This window comes from Mytilus trossulus, chromosome 1 (genome assembly GCF_036588685.1).
Source record: "Mytilus trossulus isolate FHL-02 chromosome 1, PNRI_Mtr1.1.1.hap1, whole genome shotgun sequence".
Taxonomy (NCBI): domain Eukaryota; kingdom Metazoa; phylum Mollusca; class Bivalvia; order Mytilida; family Mytilidae; genus Mytilus; species Mytilus trossulus.
In genome coordinates this window covers 52,073,347-52,093,489 of record NC_086373.1, presented here as the reverse complement: position 1 = coordinate 52,093,489, position 20,143 = coordinate 52,073,347, and the positions used below count along the sequence as shown (strand labels likewise).

General features: G+C 31.1%; 1 protein-coding gene and 1 long non-coding RNA gene across 2 annotated transcripts; both read right to left on the bottom strand.

Moving 5' to 3' along the window:
• Positions 1–2,735: 2,735 nt before the first annotated feature.
• Positions 2,736–7,863, bottom strand: LOC134725625 (plexin-B2-like). The gene is made up of 7 exons (XM_063589631.1): positions 7,750–7,863; positions 7,020–7,223; positions 6,117–6,281; positions 5,134–5,359; positions 3,955–4,103; positions 3,293–3,423; positions 2,736–2,799 (listed from the first exon to the last, which is right to left on the bottom strand). Exons 1-7 carry the CDS (start codon positions 7,861–7,863, stop codon positions 2,736–2,738), a joined length of 1,053 nt encoding a protein of 350 aa, XP_063445701.1.
• A 181-nt stretch (positions 7,864–8,044) lies between these two features.
• On the bottom strand, positions 8,045–13,508 carry LOC134708536 (uncharacterized). Its single transcript, XR_010105854.1, has 3 exons — positions 13,400–13,508; positions 12,922–13,110; positions 8,045–8,114 (listed from the first exon to the last, which is right to left on the bottom strand). It is a non-coding gene; the product is annotated as an uncharacterized LOC134708536 (long non-coding RNA).
• Between the last annotated feature and the right edge of the window lie 6,635 nt (positions 13,509–20,143).

Genomic DNA, 20,143 nt, shown 5'->3' with positions numbered 1-20,143 from the left:
TATACGAACCAAGTGATGAAGATAAACAATGCTTTTATTTCCAAAGGTTTTGAAGAAACTGCTATGGAACACAATAAAAATCAGAAGATGTAGTATACTTGTAATGAGACAACTCCCCATTAAGAGACCATACAATGTAAAAATTTGTAGTAATAGGTACAGCCTTCAATAAAGAAATAACCACTCTGCATATCATATTTGATTTTGCAAACACCAAGAGCATGCTTATATGTAGATGTTGTCACTATCAAGTATACATGTGCATGTACTAATGTATTCATGTGTATCCTTCCTCTTTATATAGCTAACTAAAGTTGACCTTGGAAAAATGATATGAAATCCTCCCCCCCCCCCAAACAAAAAAAATAAATGGACAAGATATATGGTCATGATGGTCATGCCAGTTGGGAGTTCTGAATGTATTAGGTTAAGAAATGAGGATCTAATCAGTTTTTATACGACCGCAAACAATTTTTGAGATAGTATAATGGTATTATGTCGTCATCGTTGTTGTCTGAAGACACATTGGTTTACGGACAATAACTTAAGTTTTAATGAATGGATTTATATGAAATTTAGTAAGAAGGTTCCATACCCCAAAAGGAAGGTTGGGATAAATTTGGGGATGATGGTCCATGGAACACAACAAATTGTCTTGAGGTGCTGCATACATGTGCCAAATATCAAAAGATTTTGTTACAGAGCAAACAAATCATGCTCCCGACACAAAAGTGTAAACAAAAATCATCTTTTGACTTTGAGGTCAAAGGTAAAAGTACTGCAAAAATTGTATTGTATGTATCTGTGGCATTGACTTATGTTCTACAAGCCAATTCAATGTGAATTTTCTTGCATCTTCAAACTAAGTAGTTTCATGGTGAAATTTTGAACAAAAAAGGACAGGAAATGTATAGTGTACATTTTATGGTTGCTATGGCAACCAAATGAGCAAAGTGGCGACAAGACTACAACTTTTTTTCTTTATTTTGTTTCATCAACAACTATCACTCAAACATCATGCATGATAAATACAATAAAGATGCAAAAGTTTATGATATTTTGCAACTTAATCGATGTAATACCATTTTGGTTTGCCAAAGCATAATTTTCTCTATTTTTTGCATTTTTTTTTACTGAATTGTTTGAAAAAGAGTAAAAAAGATACCAAAAATTGTATTTTCATATTTTTTTTTAACCAACATAGTACTAGACTTCCATATCAGTAGTTTAGTCATAAGTGTTGTTTTCCTCTGGTGGTATATACATGATATAATTGAAAACGGTTAGAAACTGGCTTTTCGTAAATTTTACAATTTTCTCTATTTTTGCATTTTTTTACCTTTTATTTTTTGGATAAAAAAGATACCAAAAGTTTTTTTTCCATTATGTTTTACACCAACATAGAACTAGACTTCCATATAGGTAGTTAAGTCATAAGTGGTGTTTTCCTTTGGTGATGAATAATTGAAAACGGTTGAAAACTGGCTTTTCGTAAATTTTACAATTTTCTCTATTTTTGCATTTTTTACCTTTTTTTTTTAATAAAAAAGATACCAAAAGTTTTATTTCCATTATGTTTTACACCAACATAGAACTAGACTTCCATATAGGTAGTTTAGTCATAAGTGGTGTTTTCCTCTGGTGATGAATAATTGAAAACGGTTGAAAACTGGCTTTTCTCAATTTTTACAATTTTCCTTATTTTAGCATTTTTTTACCTTATTTTTGAAAAAAATCAAAAAGATACCAAAAATTTATTTTTTTATTCTTTTTTACACCAACATAGTAATAGACTTCCATGTATGTAGTTTAGTTATAAGTGTTGTTTTTGTCTCCGATGATGGATAATTGAAAACGGTTAGAAACTGGCTTTTCTCAATTTTCATTATTTTAGCATTTTTTTACCTTATTTTTTGAAAAAATCAAAAAGATACCAAACATTTTATTCTTATTATTTTTTTACATCAACATAGTGCTAGACTTCCATACAGGTAGTTTAGTCAAAAGTGTTGTTTTTCTCCGATGATGGATAATTGAAAACGGTTAGAAACTGGCTTTTCTCAATTTTCATTATTTTAGCATTTTTTTACCTTATTTTTTGAAAAAAATCAAAAAGATACCAAACATTTTATTCTTATTAATTTTTACATCAACATAGTGCTAGACTTCCATATAGGTAGTTTAGTCAAAAATGTTGTTTTTCTCCGATGATGGATAATTGAAAACGGTTAGAAACTGGCTTTTTCCCCATACATTTCAAAGGAAAATAGCAGTTTGAGCGCTTATATTGAATTTCATTAAAAAAATGTCAAATTCACAAAAAAAATAAAAAAAAATTATATTTTCCCAGTCAGTATGTTATACTGGAAGGGTAAAGTATATGTTTGACCAAATTTTTTTTTTAGTTGAACAGTCCTGCCTGGTGCTCTCTGACATTACCTCTTAAATACGTTTGTTCAAACAAGCTAACATGAGCTCGCGTCCGTGTACATAATTTGGTCTCGAAAAAAATTACAAACAAAGGTTCACTGCAAAGCTAATACGTACACTCCTCTTAAAAGCTTGTATTTTAGCCCATACCAGTTGGGAACATGGCAGTTGTTTTTTACTTGTTCCGTTGATTGATATCATTGCTTTTATCAGTTTTTTGCTTTTATATAGTCCAATGCAAAACCGTCCTTATATTATAACATTGTTTGAACAGATTACACTATTGGTCAAAACTGTATCCATACTTACTCAAACAGCAGTCTCATGTTTCCTAGCAATGCTATCGACAAAACAGATGAAAAATGCGCCCTGTAAACACATATTGAAAGTTTAAGATAAAACAAATTAGTATTTATGTTTCATATAACAAAAGATTTCAAGCATACTGTGAATGTTTCACAAAATGAGAAAATGACGACGAGATAAATAATCATTTAAACGAAAGACCACGATCCATGCTTGTATTGTAGACAACATCTTGTCCTTATTTCGTAGGTGATTGTTAGATTGTACGTGCTCTATTTTATTTTTGTTTGTATGGGTAACGGTTTTGTTTATTTTCAGTTCAATGAAAACAGAATGATTGCGTTTTCTTTAAAGTATAAACTTGGATCAACAACAGATACTGAAAGTTAAAATGATTGTTAATGTTTGATTTGTTAACATACAAAATCATTTGACGTATTCGGTGGTCAATAATCAAATTGTGGTTAGACTACTGAAGAAACCTGGTAAATAACATAGACTTAATAAAAAAGTTAAATGCTAAGATGACCCAAGATATTTAAGTGTTATTGCTTACTTTTCCTGCATTGTTAGCATATTTTTGCGATCTAATGTTTGGATGAGAGTCTTTAAAAAGAGTTTATTGTTTAATAGCTGGTCAAATTTCTCCAATGCAATTTTCATTTTAGGTTCCTGGTTATCCGTTACCTGAAATCATGAAATATAAATTTTAATTATAACTTACAAAAAGTATGAAATATCGCTGCATATTTACAAGCTGTAGAGTATATATACAATATTAGGTCAATGTCAGAAAAATATAAACTTTTTTTATGAGGCTGAGAAACTGGGGGTGGTCGAGGTTCTACCGAGTACCAAAATGTTTACAATGTATTTTTTTTATGACATTAACCTAAATATTGTTATATACTGCAACTTAAATTAATATGTTGATAGCTTTTTTAAATCGTTACAAAAATGTTAAACTTATTTTCATCCCTTGATGAACTCCTGATTGTTGAGAAAGTCTTTTATAGATTAGACAGTTAGTTTTCTCAATTGCATTGTATCATGTTTAACGTTGAGGCTTTGATAGCCGCTAATGAGATATTTCTTTTCTCATTGTTCGCCTCATTGCTTTCATCCACCTTATTTTGAGGTTGATGGATAATTGTGGCATTGTCAGTGATACATGTTCTTCATCATACAGTGAATTTATAATCAATATGCAAATAATACCTTCGAGTCGTGAAGTAACGGGTTCGTTTCTATATCTTGGTTTGGGAACAGCTGATATAGAACATACGATTGGTAGTCCCTGAAAGGAACCCTAGATGTAACTAAATCAGATTTTATCTCTCTCATTGTCATCTGAGCATCAGCAAATTCTATAAAGAAAAGAATATTCAAATGAATAAATTCAATGCATAAATAAACCATCCCCAATTTTAAATATGTATAAATGAAAAAGTGTGTAATCAAGCTCTAATGAATAAAACCGGACAGATATATACAACTTTTAACAAGTCGGTATACCATAGTATCAAACCTGTTCATCTTTGAAATATAAACAGGACCTCTAACGCCAATTATAGATACATATTTACTCAAATAAAGTAGGAAATCCACGTGATTGAAAAAATGAACAAGTTTTTTTTAAGTAGGAGGTAACAAAGTCGACAGCTGAAATACGACAGGATACAACTTTGAAACTTATAAAAAGATTTTCAAACTAGATTTTTTTATTTTGTGTAATCAAAGCATTGTTCAAAGTTTTATCTGTTTCCTTAGCATGACACAACACAGACAGTGACGTTGCCCATTGCAGTTATGCACTTCTTTTTATGGAGTTGGTTTTTTTTGGGAAGTTATCAGGTATCAGGATTATAATTAGGAACGCCAGACGCACGTGTTGTCTACATAAGACTCACCAGTGACGGTCATATCAAAATATTTATAAAGCCAAACAATCACAAAGTAGAAGAGCATTGGGGATTCAAAATTCTAAAAAGTTATGCCAAATACGGCTTAAGGATTGCCTCTTATTGTGAATATTAATTTTCAAATAAATAACTTAAATTATTTGTATTCAATATTTCCATTGACAGTGAATCAAATGTAATTAAGTAAAGACCTTGACATTTTTGATCTTTATAACACGATTCTTCATTTATCACATAATTCAATGATCTGTGTATGACAAGAATAATAATCCATGTTGTCGCTTCGTGTCAGCTACAACCACACCAAACTTTTGTTGTCTTCTCTATGGTCGGGTTTTTGTCTCCATTTCCATTTTCAATTTTATTAAATTATTCATCATTAACTAACTGAGTTTATGAGGGACATGCTTGAGGTGTAATTGTTTTGAAATGTACATCTTAATATGAGAGATATACAGCTTTCCTTTTGTCATACCTTCTCTACTGGCTTTTCGTATCATTTCCTCACGTGTCAATAATTCCAGCTTGAATTCCTTTATGACTTTCCTCTTTTTCTTTTTCATAATGAACACAGTAAATATTCCCACAACAACAGCTGTGACAAAAGCTGCGGCTAACAATCCTACTATTATAGCTAATATTTCGATGTCCACGTTGTATCGTATTTTGCCAATGTATGCCTTAATTCTACCGACTTCAACCTAGTGATAAAATAAATAGAAAATGTAATGGCTTTTTGTGAATAAACGAAATAGAATTATATAATGATTTTTCTTTAGACAACATACATGCTACTACCTCACTTTGGATTCACATTTAATATATGAATTCAACTTTGATTCTTCTTTATATATAGCACTTTTCTGTAAGACTATATTAGAACATTTCGCAAAAAGAATTATCAATGACTTGAGCTACCTGAAAAATTTTAACACATCCTTAGTTTGCTTGTTCATCTACTCAGATTTTTTTTCCATTCACTTAATTATTTTGTTGTTTCGTATCTAAGAGGTTAAAAGTCTATAAGAAAGATATATCCAACGCAAGAAGGTTAGTGCTCATTTTATATGGTTACTTGAAATTTAATATCATCTGAATAAGTTTTAACTGTGCATGATTTAGTCGTATTCCCTCTTTTCGTCGGTTTTCCATCCTATCCAATGCGGCCAATTCAGTAGTTTTAAAATAAATCGCTCAGTTCAGTACTGTTCAGTAGATTGTCTGACAATTGAACTATAGTGTGTGCAAGGTAATAGCGACAAATGAACAACGAGTGAAAAAAATATCTTAAAATAATGCAGACGAATTTTCCGAATACTACTAAATTTACCGAGATGGACAATTAACTGAAAGGCTGAAGTTGACCTAATAAATAATTGTGTAGTTATTGTAAACAGCAGTTACGATTAAAATGGACTTTTCTAATGAAAAGTATTTTACTAGTGCTTTTTTACTTACAACAACAAAAACTGTATGTTCATCTGTTTCATTTGTCCTCGGTGTGAACGTAGGTGGCAAGCAGACAATATATGCCATACTGATATCTTTTATTATACATTTACCATCTAATCCAACATGGATAGAGTAATCATCAGATATTGCTCCATGTAATATATTGGTACCCTGTATAACAAAATAGTCTTTTGTTTAATCTGTTAGAATAGTTACTGGTTAATCATAACAATACTTTGTAATCGTTTTGTTGCTGTACATATAGTAGAAAATGTAGAATATATCGACTTTTAAGCGACACAGTACTACGTGGTATGTATTATGCTAAAGTATTGTACAATGAAGTAAAACAAAGACTTAGAATGAAATAAGAATAGTTTGACATCATACGTCGATGGTAAAACGAAACGTACTTACTTAAGAAGCGGCAAACTTTTGATAGTTTGGAAAATGTTCTTTTGGTTATAAGTACTTGCCTTTAACATGATTTATGTTAAACTTTTTATTTTCAAAAAATTTCCACATTCAAATATCTGTTTGACAGTTTCAAAGATCTAGAGTCGAGCACTGTATCTACTTTCGTTAATTGCAGCACTAAGTCTACATTTGTTATCTCTTTCATTCATGATATGATAAAGTTAAATTTGTTAAAAAACACAAAACCGGTAGTTTATGCACATCCTGTGTCTTTGAGGTTGCAACTAATATTGCTTTAGGTCACGGGTTCTGTTTTTGTATGCAACTCACTTGAACTCACTACTGAAGGTTTGATCAATTTGCACTATTAAAACGTTATGAATATGTTTGATTTTCACTCGTATAAATTTCACTTAAGGTATATTTTTGTGGCCAAGTTATCAAATGAAATCTTTTAACATTTTTTAAATACTTTATTCTGATGATACTTACCGTAATCTTAATAGGTGATTCCTTATCATACTCAAGTATACTTTTAAAATTGTTGAACTGTGGATCATCAACATATTCAATATCAACTGTTGCAGTCAATCCATCAAAATATACACGGACAGATTGGACATCGGACTCATTTTGTTTCTTTTCGGGAGTTTGACAGACAGCTTGGATATCTAATTTAACATCACATGGGATTTTCTAAAGAGAAATATCAAAATGATAATCAAAACATAAACAATGTAAGTGGAACGATTGTCAATAACAAGAAAGCAAATCAAAAATGATTAAAAGATAAACAACAACAAAGAAAATTAAAAACTGAGCAACAAGCTACCCACAAAAAACCAAAAGCGGTCTCAGGTGAGATTATTTAAATGACTTCTATTATTCTTATCTGATATAATGCGGCTAGAACACTTCCTGTTGGAAATAATTACCGAATATTGTATCAAGGGAAATGTCGTACACTGTAAATTGTAAGTCTAGTCACTTGTTTACACTTTCAATATTTTATTTCAAGGTATCCATTTTTCACATATGATTTTATAATTGTTCCAATTTTAAGTAGCTGTAAAAATAATGCATAATATTAACATACAAAATTAACTTTTGGGAATATTGGATCATCAATACCCTTCAACGTTGTATTTGTTAAGCTTTACAACTATTTTGATATGAGCGTCACTGATGAGTCTTATGTAGTCAAAACACGCGTCTGGCGTACTAAATTATAATCCTGGTCCCTTTGATAACCAATTAAATGTTCAAAGTATTGGTAAATCTCGCCTGTTCCAAATTGAAAAGCCTCAAACTCACAATCGTAATCTTTTTCTGACATTGACTTTAAATGATATTGTGTTTTTAAAGGATTCCGTTCTGTTCCGTTCCCTTTACCATCAGGGTCCAAATCTATAATAATTGTATGTCAAAGCAGTAAGCATAACGATGTTGTAAACCGTTTTCCCCTCTTTTACGTTGCATTTTAAATCGTATTGTACACATAAACATAATTAACTCACCACTCTTTCAACAGTTATATCGCCAACACGACTAAACCCATCACCATTTATTATAAATGTTGCTCCTCCACTGAAGAATGATTTGATAGCATATTATGAAAAAAATATATATCTAGTTAAGCGTGATATTGATGTAAGAAGACACACATTCACCACGGGTGTCATTCGGATTATAGAGAGACTTGATAGTGAAAGAATATCTAACGGTGGTCACGTATTGCGAAACGATCGTGAAAGCTCTGGTACACAATTTAAGGTTTTCATTATCAAATTAGCGGTTTTAATGGAAGAGTATTCCTTGTTTTACAGTACTTTCGGAATCACCAAAGACGTCATTTCCAATAATTCATGATATATTGGAATATGACCATTATAGGTACAAAATAAACTCATCATTGATACCAGGATTAATTCTATGATTACACCAAACGCGTGTTTCGTCTACAAAAGACTCATCAGTGACGATTAAAAAAAAATGTTCAAAAATCCAAATAAAGTACGAATTGGAAAAGCATTGAGAATCAACAATTCCTAAAAGTTTGCCAAATACAGCTAAAGTAATCTATTCCTAAAGTAGAAAAGCTTAAGTATTTCAAAAATTCAAACTTTTGTAAACTTTTGTTAACAGTTAATTTATAATTATGAACATCAAAGATAACTTGAGTCAACACAGAAGTGTTGACTACTTGGCTTGTTATACCCTCGGCGAATTTAAACTCAATCAGCTGTGGCATCGACTCAGTGGAGGTTAATAAACTCCTCATGGATACAGGATGGAAATTTTATATTAAAGCCAGACGCGCGTTTCGTCTACAAAAGACTCATCAGTGACGTTCGGATAAACAAATGTTGAAAAAGCGTGATTTTTTTGTAATTAGTCCCAAAGGCATTGAGCTTTTTTTTTAAAAGCATTGCACATCTTCTATATCTTATAGCACAGTATTGTTGAGGATGTTGAATCATTATGAAAGACAGAATTTTTTATTTAGGTTTGTTCAGAGTTTTGAAAATTCAGCTCTTTTTCGCAGATTCTGATATAAAATTAACAGTTCATTTCATTCACGATCCGGTACCAGAGCTTTCACGATCGTCTCGCAATACTTTACCACCGTTAGATAATATTTCACGATCATTTTACTCGGTAAACCGAATGACGCCCGTGTTAACTGTAATTGACAGCTTTGTTCTCAATATGTCATAGATATTTTTTTCTAAATATGAAACCAGTAAAAAAAAAAGAATTCAAAATGCTGGAAATAATTTTTTTTTTTTCATTCAGAAGTTGGATAATTTCTACTGGTTTGACAAAATGATTAAAAAAAATATTTGACCAAACCTGATAGGCTGACGAAAGGCCAAATTTACAGGTTCAATTCTTAAAAGAAACATAGCTCTTGTATTTGATAAGAACGATATTTAAAGTAAGCATTCACTATTACATATGATACTGTTTATGCTACCAACAAACCAGAGGGATAATCAAACTTAGAAGTAAAAATATACTGACAATGTCATAGTTGAAAGTAAAGAGACAAACACTAATTTTATAGTACACAAACCACAACATAAAAACAACTTAAAACGGAGCAATTCGAAACCGCACCATAACATGGGGTGATCTCATGTACTCATGTGTCATGCATGTGATAACCAACAACGAAAATTTACAAGTAATAGTTAGTTAATATCACCTTGACATTTAAAGTTTGGCTGTCCCTCTGGTATCTTTCGGTCCTCTTTTTCAAATGTCCTGTGTCAAGTCAGGACTATGGCCATTGTTATATTATTGTTCGTTTCTGTGTGCGTTACATTTTAAAGTAGCGTCGTTTGTTTTCTCTTACTAGTATTTGTGAGTGTAAGTTCACATTGCGATAAGACGTGTCACGGTACTTGTCTATCCCAAATTCATGTATTTGGTTTTGATGTTATATTTGTTATTCTCGTGGAATTTTGTCTGATGCTTAGTCCGTTTCTGTGTGTGTTACAATTTAGTGTTGTGTCGTTGTTCTCCGCTTATATTTAATGCGTTTCCCTCGGTTTTAGTTTGTAACTCCGATTTTGTTTTTTGTCCATGGATTTATGAGTTTGAACAGCGGTATACTACTGTTGCTTTTATTTACAAATTGTTTATTTTAGTATATTTTTGGCATTTTTGACTATACGAAGGAAAGTGATACCGAAAACATACTTATAAACTATAAAGTTTTATAGTGGATCAAAAACGCCATTTACATTGTATATTCATTGAGTTCACTCCTTTAAAACAATTTTATTTCAACCAATTATAGCTGTTAAAGATGCAACGTGTAAATTATTTTCCTTTCCGAGAGACGATTATATGAAATGAAACACAGTTGTGAGTATACAGCTTGTTTTGAAATTACCTACTACACATTAAAACCAATGTGAAGATACTAAGGCCGTGTTCACACCAAACGCCGTGTGCAGTAAACATGTTTACACTTGGTTTAATGTAATCTACACTAGTTTCACATAAGATTTGTCCACATCTATACACCTTGTTTAGTTACCTGTACATAAGATGTGTTCACACTTGTAAACTATGTGTCATTTAAATGTTCATTACGTAGAACCGAACTCAAATTTTCGAACAACTTTTCTAGCAGTAAGGGAACGACCATTTGACTTTAAAAATAGGGGGGATGGATTTTTCCACAATTTGATCGAAAAAAAATGGGTCAAACAGATGATTAGAATGAAAAAATAGTCCGAAATCAAAAGTTTCCCCATACATTATAGTGTTGAATATTGAATTGGTACCATCGAAAAAAAATTGAATATTAACTTTCGCGCGAGAAATAATTCGGACTCAGACCGCCCCCCCCCCTCCCCTTTTTTTTTTAAAGTAAAGTGGTTGCTCCTTTAAGAAAGTCATTTTGGATAATTTGCAGTAGTTACAAGATGTTTCGACTACGCATTAAAAATGTAGGCTGCATCAGCGTGCTTATAGACAAAGAAAAAGATTTGTGATGTTAAGGATCACTACATTTCTATTTTTTCTGTTTGTTTCAAATGGTATTGTTTGTACAAGGGTTTTTTTTGGCAAAAGGAGAGGGTGGTATTTTTTTTTTAATTCTAAATGTATTTTAACGGGTCTGAGATTCTACACAAACAAGCAATTAACCTCACCCTTTTTCAGTAATGCATTAATGAGTGAATCGTTGTTTGAGTAAAGACCAGTGGCAAATATTTCTGTCAGTGTGTACGTCCAGTCGATTCGGAAATGATGATGGATGAGTTTTGATAAGAGGTTAATAAGGCTACGTAAAGTGTTTTGTATAACAAATAAATATATAAAGTTTAGACAAATATTTCTGTAAAGAAATTAATTAATAAGTGTTACAAGTATCCTTTTTTTTATAAAAAATGTTTCTTTTTTACATATAAATGGAACAATTACAGTTCGGAATGTCTAGTTTTGTGTACACTGAACCTACACAAGGCCTACATCGACTATCGACTGCATGTAGACAAAACATGATTTAAACTATATGTAAACATTGAGTTTTATCAATGGGAACGTAATTATGTTTAGTTTATGTGTGAGTTACACTAACACAACACCGAGTTTAGGTCAATGTGAACACGGCCTAAGACTAGTTATTTTTGATAAGTTTTAATGTGTCAAATTTGATTTTCATTACAAAAAAAATATACATAATATTATCTTTATTATTTTTGTAAGCACATTATTTAAAAACAGTGTGTGACTGAAATCAACAACTTTTTTTTTATATCTTGCCATCGCCTTTTTCAATGACGTCACAGTGGTATTTTACTAGCGAGGAGAAATGTTTTTTTTTCCCACCGCTGAAGAAATGTGAAAAAGCTAAATAAATCGAGAAAAATATTTTTAGAATGAATATCTATATAAATGTTTGATAAGTATATGTTGTATTTGTTCATCGAACAGTTTTCTATGCGAAAGTTTAAATCATTTATAACTATTTCATATCGATAATTATATTAGTTATCTTGGTGTAATCAGGGGTGTACAGGTTTTTACACCGTTGTTGAAAATTCATACACACTAAGGCGCAGCCGAATGGGTGTATGAATTTTCTACGACGGTGTGAAATTCTGTAAACCCTTGAATACACAAAGATAACGAATGAATTTCTTATAAACCACTCCTTAACTCAATTTCAACCAGGATATAAAATTGAAAAAATAGTAATGAAACATTTCTAGTGTAACATTTTTACGTTGATGTTGCTGCGCATTGTGGAATACTTTTTTTTCTTTATGGGGGGAACATTCAGTAATATTTTGTGTTCTTTTGTATATTCGGGAGAAAAAATTATAAATTTTTTGTTCATTTTTCCAAAAAAATTCCTCAAATTATTTTTTTGTTTGCAATTTAATATTAGACATTTTTTAGACATTTTGGCAAAATTTTATTTATTCCGGGGTGAATAAGGATGGGGTGTTATTTACACCAATCAGATTGCCGTATTTTTGCTTCATTAGAAATAATGTACGGTTTTGTTAACTGAAGAAGGGAAATCGTAGTACGTGACATGCATAAAATGTGTACACATACAAAAAAACTGTAATATATATGTCCTACAATTTCGCGAACTGTTTTGTATTGTTTTTATGTAAAACAAAGTATTGAAAAGCACAAACAAAAAAGTTAAATGATGCGCTTATGCTTGAAATTTTGCAGGGCTTTTCTAAAAAGACAATTTTAAAACAGCATTACAAATCGGTAAATTTAAATGCTAAAATTTAGAAAAGTGTATCACTGTTGAATATGATCTTGTTTTTGTTTTTAGATTTGAATGGGATTAATGTATAGTTCATACATATACATTTAACTAAAATAAGCTGCAAGTTGCTAAAAATGTGATCACCTTTGTAAAGATTTCAGTGTTTGATTCGAAAATATTATTGTAGGATCTGGTAAATATTCAAATCGTTGAGAATGTAGTTCTGTGAAGTCGTCAATTTCAAACTTCAACGTTGTCATATTCGTACAAAATGATGATGGTCCAGTTCTAACCTTAATGTAGGCTTTTTTACAGTCAAACTCACTAGGTACACTGAAATGAACACATACTAGTTACTATATAAATTAAAGAATATAAAAAGAATCCTACGGTATGATTTGGAGTTTTAATGACACATGATTTTACTAATAAACCGTTATTAGGAAAATGGGTCATATACCCCTCTGTTTCATACAAAACATAAGAAGTATTTCAAAAGTTACCAGTTTTTTTTCTTCAAAACAGCGAATCGCAGAAACACTTTTTTCAGCTAAAGATATGTAAATTACAAGTCATATTGAACGAAGATATTTGAGTAACAGATCTAATATCTTATATTCACCTGCATGGTATACAAGTTATGTTATCGCAGAATGAAATATTGTATCGATGTTTGCCTTCAAAACAAATGTCACTGCCTGTTATTGTTATGGCTGTATTACCAGCCGAAATTCCTTTATCTGGCGAAAACTTATGAATCTTAGGAACCTGTAAAATTAATACAAACTGCATGATGTATTACCAATGCATAAGCACTTTTTTACTAACACTTTCTATTATGCAAGCCCTATCTTATATATACCATAAATAATATTCGTAAGAAACCCAAATTGCAGGTGCCATCTAATGTGCAAGAAACTCTTTGTGATTCACAAAGATCTAATATGATATTCAGTTTGAAAACACGTTTGAATAATCATTAAAATAACCCGTCAGTGTACATTGTTAAAAACTAGATGTCATCACTTTTAATTGAAATCATAATCATGGTAATTCAAATAGCTAATACATGTAAGTCACAACTTCAAACGTATTACAAATGTATGTGAAAAGCTAATAAAGTAAAAAAATATACATATCTTTCCAATTCATATTTTTAATATATAATTCAAATAGCTAATATATGTAAGTCACAACTTCAAACGTATTACAAATGTATGTGAAAAGCTAATACAGTAAAAAAATATACATATCTTTCCAATTCATATTTTTTTCTCAACAAAATTGACGTTACTTGAATGCAAATATCTTGAATTGAGTTCACTTTGATATTTGTATTGAAAATCATAAAAAATGTGTCTTTTTCCGACTTAAAGATGTTCTCAGGTTTTTGAAATACAATATTTCTTCTATGATTAGTGTGCTGCATCTCTTTTGTTTTTGTTTTACTTTCGTTCACCCTAATCAACAGATACAAAGGAGATGGGACACAAAGGGACTTAAATCATCAGTAGAAGAATAAAGAAAACAACATGGGTATCAGAAAAAAGACGAATGGACAATTTGATTAACTATCTTTTAAAACTGTTATTGGCTTTTACACCAGTATGGCATATGCAAACTAACTTACATGTAATACAATACAATTTTATTTATTTTTTACCTTGTACATGTAATTATATTCATTACTTGAGTCGTTGAACTGTGATTCATGTACCGATATGAACATCCCTGTCACTGTCGTCGTATTACTTTTTCCAGTTACACATGTCAAACTGATAAAAAAATAAAAGAAACAATATAGTAAGATGTATAAACATAGTTAAACAATTATGGTTTGTTTATCAGGACTTCATATAAAAATTGCTTTACACGTTAAAAATGAGAAAAGTATGGACATTTTCCGCAGACGTTGACACATTTTTGTTCATTATTTCTTTACCTTTTTTTATCATATCTACGTGTACAACTATACATGTATGTATTCAGAATGGGAAATACAAACAACATCTCCTGCAGAGGAAAACAAATATCACATTTCTCAATAATTTCACGTTACACTATATTGACGATGTCCTTTTGTATAACTATCCTTCCTCCTTTTTTTAAACATTACTTGCATTTTTTCATAACAATATACGTGTACATTATCAGTTTTGATCTGTTATGTCTTTTTGTGACAAAGAGATAAATGTTTCTTTTACTGGTTCTATGTATTAAAATACATTATATACTTCATACCTTTTGAAGGGTTGAACTACTGTAACTTTATTACATCCAACATCATTAAAATAAACAGAAATATTATAACCATCCATTCCAAGGTTTTCTCCTACAATTGTGACCAAAGTACCACCCGTCATCGGCCCATTTCTGGGAGATACCTACATAAAAACTTACTGTTTTTTATATGTTAATATGAAGCTGTCTTTCATATGAAATGTATGCATCTTATTGGATTAAAATCTCCTACAGCTGTATTTAAACAATTTATATTATATTTTTAAATCAAGAGAAAAAAAAATTATTACAATTTATTAGATGGTAAATGAACATTCAAATACAACCGATTTATTAACAGCATTTTGAATACAGTGAGAACTGTGACAGTCGATCTTTTCCTTCGTAGAAAACCATAACAGCGCTGTTGACACAGATTGTCAAAACACTGTTATTATGCTAAATCATTATTTTGTGTTTTGATATGGCGCTTGAACGGATGTTGGTTTAAGCAACCATTAACAATTGATGTATTTCTAATACTAGTTATCTCGTCATTGGACGCGCCAGTTTGCTAGCTAACGCCAGTGAAATCATTTCGGTTCGAGATAAATCGTGTATAAATCAAGACGCAAAGAACGTAACGCCCGGTATATAAAATAATATTTTTTTTTAGTTAATTGCACAAAATTATTTTTCTAAGGATTGTATCCCTTGCTTGGTAATGACACTTAACTGTATAAGTTCATACGGATTCTGCCCTCAACGACCAGTCGTATGCATCCCTACTGAACTTGTTGTTATTTAAGTCATATATTGACAAATAAGGTTAGAATTTAGTTGCATTGTTTATATTTGGCATTAGTATTTAGTTTATATACCAGTTGATACAAAAACAACAACCAAAGAATATATGTACTCTGATTAGTTCTTATATATCTATCTTCTAATTCGTACACATATAAATAAGTATTGAGAAAATCATTCAAATAACTTATTATGAAGAATTATGACTATCTCTCAAACCTGAAGTTTGAAAATTGGTTTAACATATACAGTCTTTGCTCCGTGATAAAGGCCATGATTTGGTATATAATTGTTCAAATTTACAAATTATGACTTGGATAGAGAGTGGTCTCATTGGCACTCATACCACATTATAGTATATCTAGTTGAGGTATAACTGTCGATATGACTGTTCATTTGAAAAAAAAATAATAAGATAAAGGTGTCATTGGTTCACTTCAGGACAAATATGGCCCAGAATTTCATTTTTAATATTACCATAAAATATCAGATAGGGTCATTTTTCATTTTGTTCTTGAATTGATCTGTTTAAAAAACCTTACTCCTAGGTAAAACAAATATCGTATAGGCTTCAAAATCAGCACATTTTAAACGTCAGCAAATGTTGTTTTGTTGCATTTTTTGGACCTAAACGATTGAGAACCTTTGGTTGCCACACAAAATCTAAATTGTTTTACAACCAAGTTGCCAACGATAAAAGTGACACAAGCAAATTCTAGATAATAAGTGGCGATCAAAGTAAATAACGTTGCAAACTGTTAACGGATTATTAAGCTTTTGACCTAAACTGACACTAACACAAAAAATAATGCTTACCTGATGGGTCATGTCTTTGTCATATTTAATGCAATGTGCCAAAAAAGATGTTGTTTTGTTTTAATTGTTATATCTCAGCTACCAGTTTTTTTTTTTTTTTAAATTTGTCGCATTTTTGATCTGATATATAAAAAAAAACTTCAATGCGTGTTAATCGTGTAACTTGAGTCTAATAACTATATAACAACCAACACAATATCCAAACATTATGATGTTTAAATAAAAATATACAATAGATATATATAGGAAGATGTGGTGTGAGTGCCAATGAGACAACGCTCCATCCAAATAACAATTTAAAAAGTAAACCATTATAGGTTAAAGTACGGCCTTCAACACGGAGCCTTGGCTCACACCGAACAACAAGCTATAAAGGGCCCCAAAATTACTAGTGTAAAATTCAATACCTGTTTAACAACTGGCTTACAGTTTGGCTTCGAATGAAATTGCGTACACGTGCGCGTGTCAGACGTAAAATGATAACATTTTGGATATGAATCGCACCACTGGCAGTGATAACCTTGTTTTATCCAATATTGACACTCTCCACAACTCTCCTTGTCATTTAAAAGCCCACTGCATGAATAAACTATAAGAAGAATTAAGATGTTCAAAATACAATTGTATTAGTTTCTATGAAAAAACAGCCTATATAATGGATATAGTTCCAGTGTTTGTTAAGTATATTATGCATAAATGTGATACAAAGTCTTGCAGTCTTGACAAAGGATCTTTCGGAAACTTTATCATCAGTTCCAATACGTCCATGCAAATGCCACTTGATTAACATAGACTTCAAATGTATTAATTAAGAAATAATTCATGGGGGCTTGAATATATCGTTATTTTACCACGGGTTGGCCCTTTATGACAAATATTTTACCCTGAGCGATAGCGAGGGGTAAAATATTGGCATAAAGGGACAACCCGTGGTAAAATCTAGATATATTCAAGCCCCCATGAATTATTTCGATTCTAATAGGACAAATACGGCAATTGTTTTGAATCGAAGCGCTCTAGGTGGAGGCCATTATTTGCCGTTCTCACAAATTAACTCACTTTTAGATTGGCGTAAAAGAACGGAGCAAACAGAAAAAGTGACATGCTCAAACTATTCACAAAACTTATTTAGATAGATTTGGATGAATTTAAATGATAATTAACTTATATGTCTTCTGTGTATAAAAAAATGGGCGTATACCACATTTTAGCATCGTTTGTTGACGTTTCCTTGTTGTGATGATTTTCGTTATCAGAAGCGTGTATTTTCCCGTAAAATGCTAAAATTATAACGTCATCATTCTATGACGTCGGGTACTTCATTCATAAAAAAACATATGACGTGGGAGTACGATCGGAACAGCCAATGCAATATATTCATATTTTACCACGGGTGTGTACTCAGAGCGTTTGAAGGACGTCATGTTAGAATAAACCATATATATATAACAAAAACCATGACATGAAACAAGGAGAATTAAACCAATATTGGAACACCAAAAAGACTGGACCGTTTTATTTAATTTTTCAGCGATTTATGAGTTTTCGGAACTGAAAAAAACGAAATTTCTACAATAAGGTCATAAGTATGATACATCTTTTTAAGCTTAGCTAAGAAATACATAATTGTCATAAAGCACATCACCGGAAAATAGGGAGAATATTTAGAGCAGACAGTAAGATGAGAAAAACGACGACATCATTAGACAAGAATGACGAAAGGAAATAGAGCAAATAAGCGCAATATACATGTACATGTATATATAATTAAATTGGTCAATGAGATTAAAGTCGCCACTGTTGTTCCAATAGCAAAATTATATTTCAATCATTTGATTAGAAAATCAGACAATGTGGTGTTAATCTAAGATTTAAATGCAAATGCCAGGCAAAAGAAATCAGAGGGACATTCCAACTCATAAGTCGAAAATAAACTGACAACGCATGACTAAATAGGAAAAAGACAAACAGACAAATAAATTGTTTACACAACGCATGATATAAGACTGAGCAACACGAACCTTACAAACACGAGGAGTAATCTTAAGTGTTTCGAATTGGTCAGCTAATCCTGCCCTACATGTGACAACCGGCGTGTTGCTCATGTTAGAAAAATACCGTTAATATAAATCTTATTGATAGGTCGCATATGAGAAAATGAACGATATTTGGATCATACCCGCTTTCACTGTAAAACGTATATTCCATAACGGTCAACCAACTGGTGTAATAAATAACGAAACGATTATTCTAACTTCAACACTCTTTCAGAAAAATTCTACCAGGGAAATCATTATTGGAAATAAAGGCCCTGAAATATGGTATCATCTGGGAGATAAATACTCCATATGAAGGTGCTGCTGGAATGGTGCATCATAGAAATAGAAAGTTCACAATTGGCGAGCTGAAATCATCACCGACTACTGTCTGGGAATATCCTGTATAAATGACTGAAATGTTCACATCTGTTTCCTAAGGATTAATAAAAGTATATGCGAAACTGGCTGTGATTAATACACTATTGAAAAAGAGTGACGAAAGATACCAGAGGAACAGTTAAACTCATAGATCGAAAAGATAAATGTGTTTAGGAATTTTCAACATTAACTAAGATCGAACTTTTTACTTACCTGTCAATTTTGCTTCATTGTCGACGTAAAATGTTCCGTTATATTTCAACCTAATCGTGTAGGGTGTGGATGCCTCGTCAAGCTTAAAATAATAAACAAAATACATATATGAAAATAAGCAATAAATATACATAAAAGGTTATATTAAAAGTTGAATCTATTTAATTCCTTTTCCTGATTAAAATTAGGTTAATAAAAAAAAAAAAAAAAAAAAAGAAACAAGAATCGAGCTTATGTAAAGTGTACATGTATTAAATTGTATAATCAATCAATAGTTTCGTTTATGTTAGCTTTTTTAATAAGTGGTTTTCAGAGTTATCCCACAGCCCTTTCTTTCTTCCCAAACAATGTAGAATTTACTTTACTGTATTTCGTTTAAGTTGAAGGCAAATACATGTTGATAACATGCTGCACAACTGTTTGTCTTTTGTCTATAATGTGCTATAAAGCATATACCGGTACAAATACGGATTTCAATTATATTTTCTTCGTAGAAGCCAAAATTGTAACAATCACATGAAATGAGATTATTAGTCCATATGTACTGGAAATGAATAAATTGAATAAATTGTTACAAACGAAGACCTGTACGTTATGTATATTCAAAACAATTTTGTAACGTATAATTGACAAAATCAATACATATCCCATACACTGAATGTAAGTCTAAAACGTACATAGCTAACTACAAATGTACCTTTTGAATATTTATTCTCGACGAATTATTGAAGCGTTTGAAGAAAAAAATGTATGTCGCAAATATATGTTCGATATCATGAATATTTAACCGTTTAAACGAAATATTCACGATGTTCTTGCCAAAGATAAACAAGGATGTCACTGAGACAAAAAACCAAAGGCAAAACAATAAACAAGACCTCTAAGTTGCATTT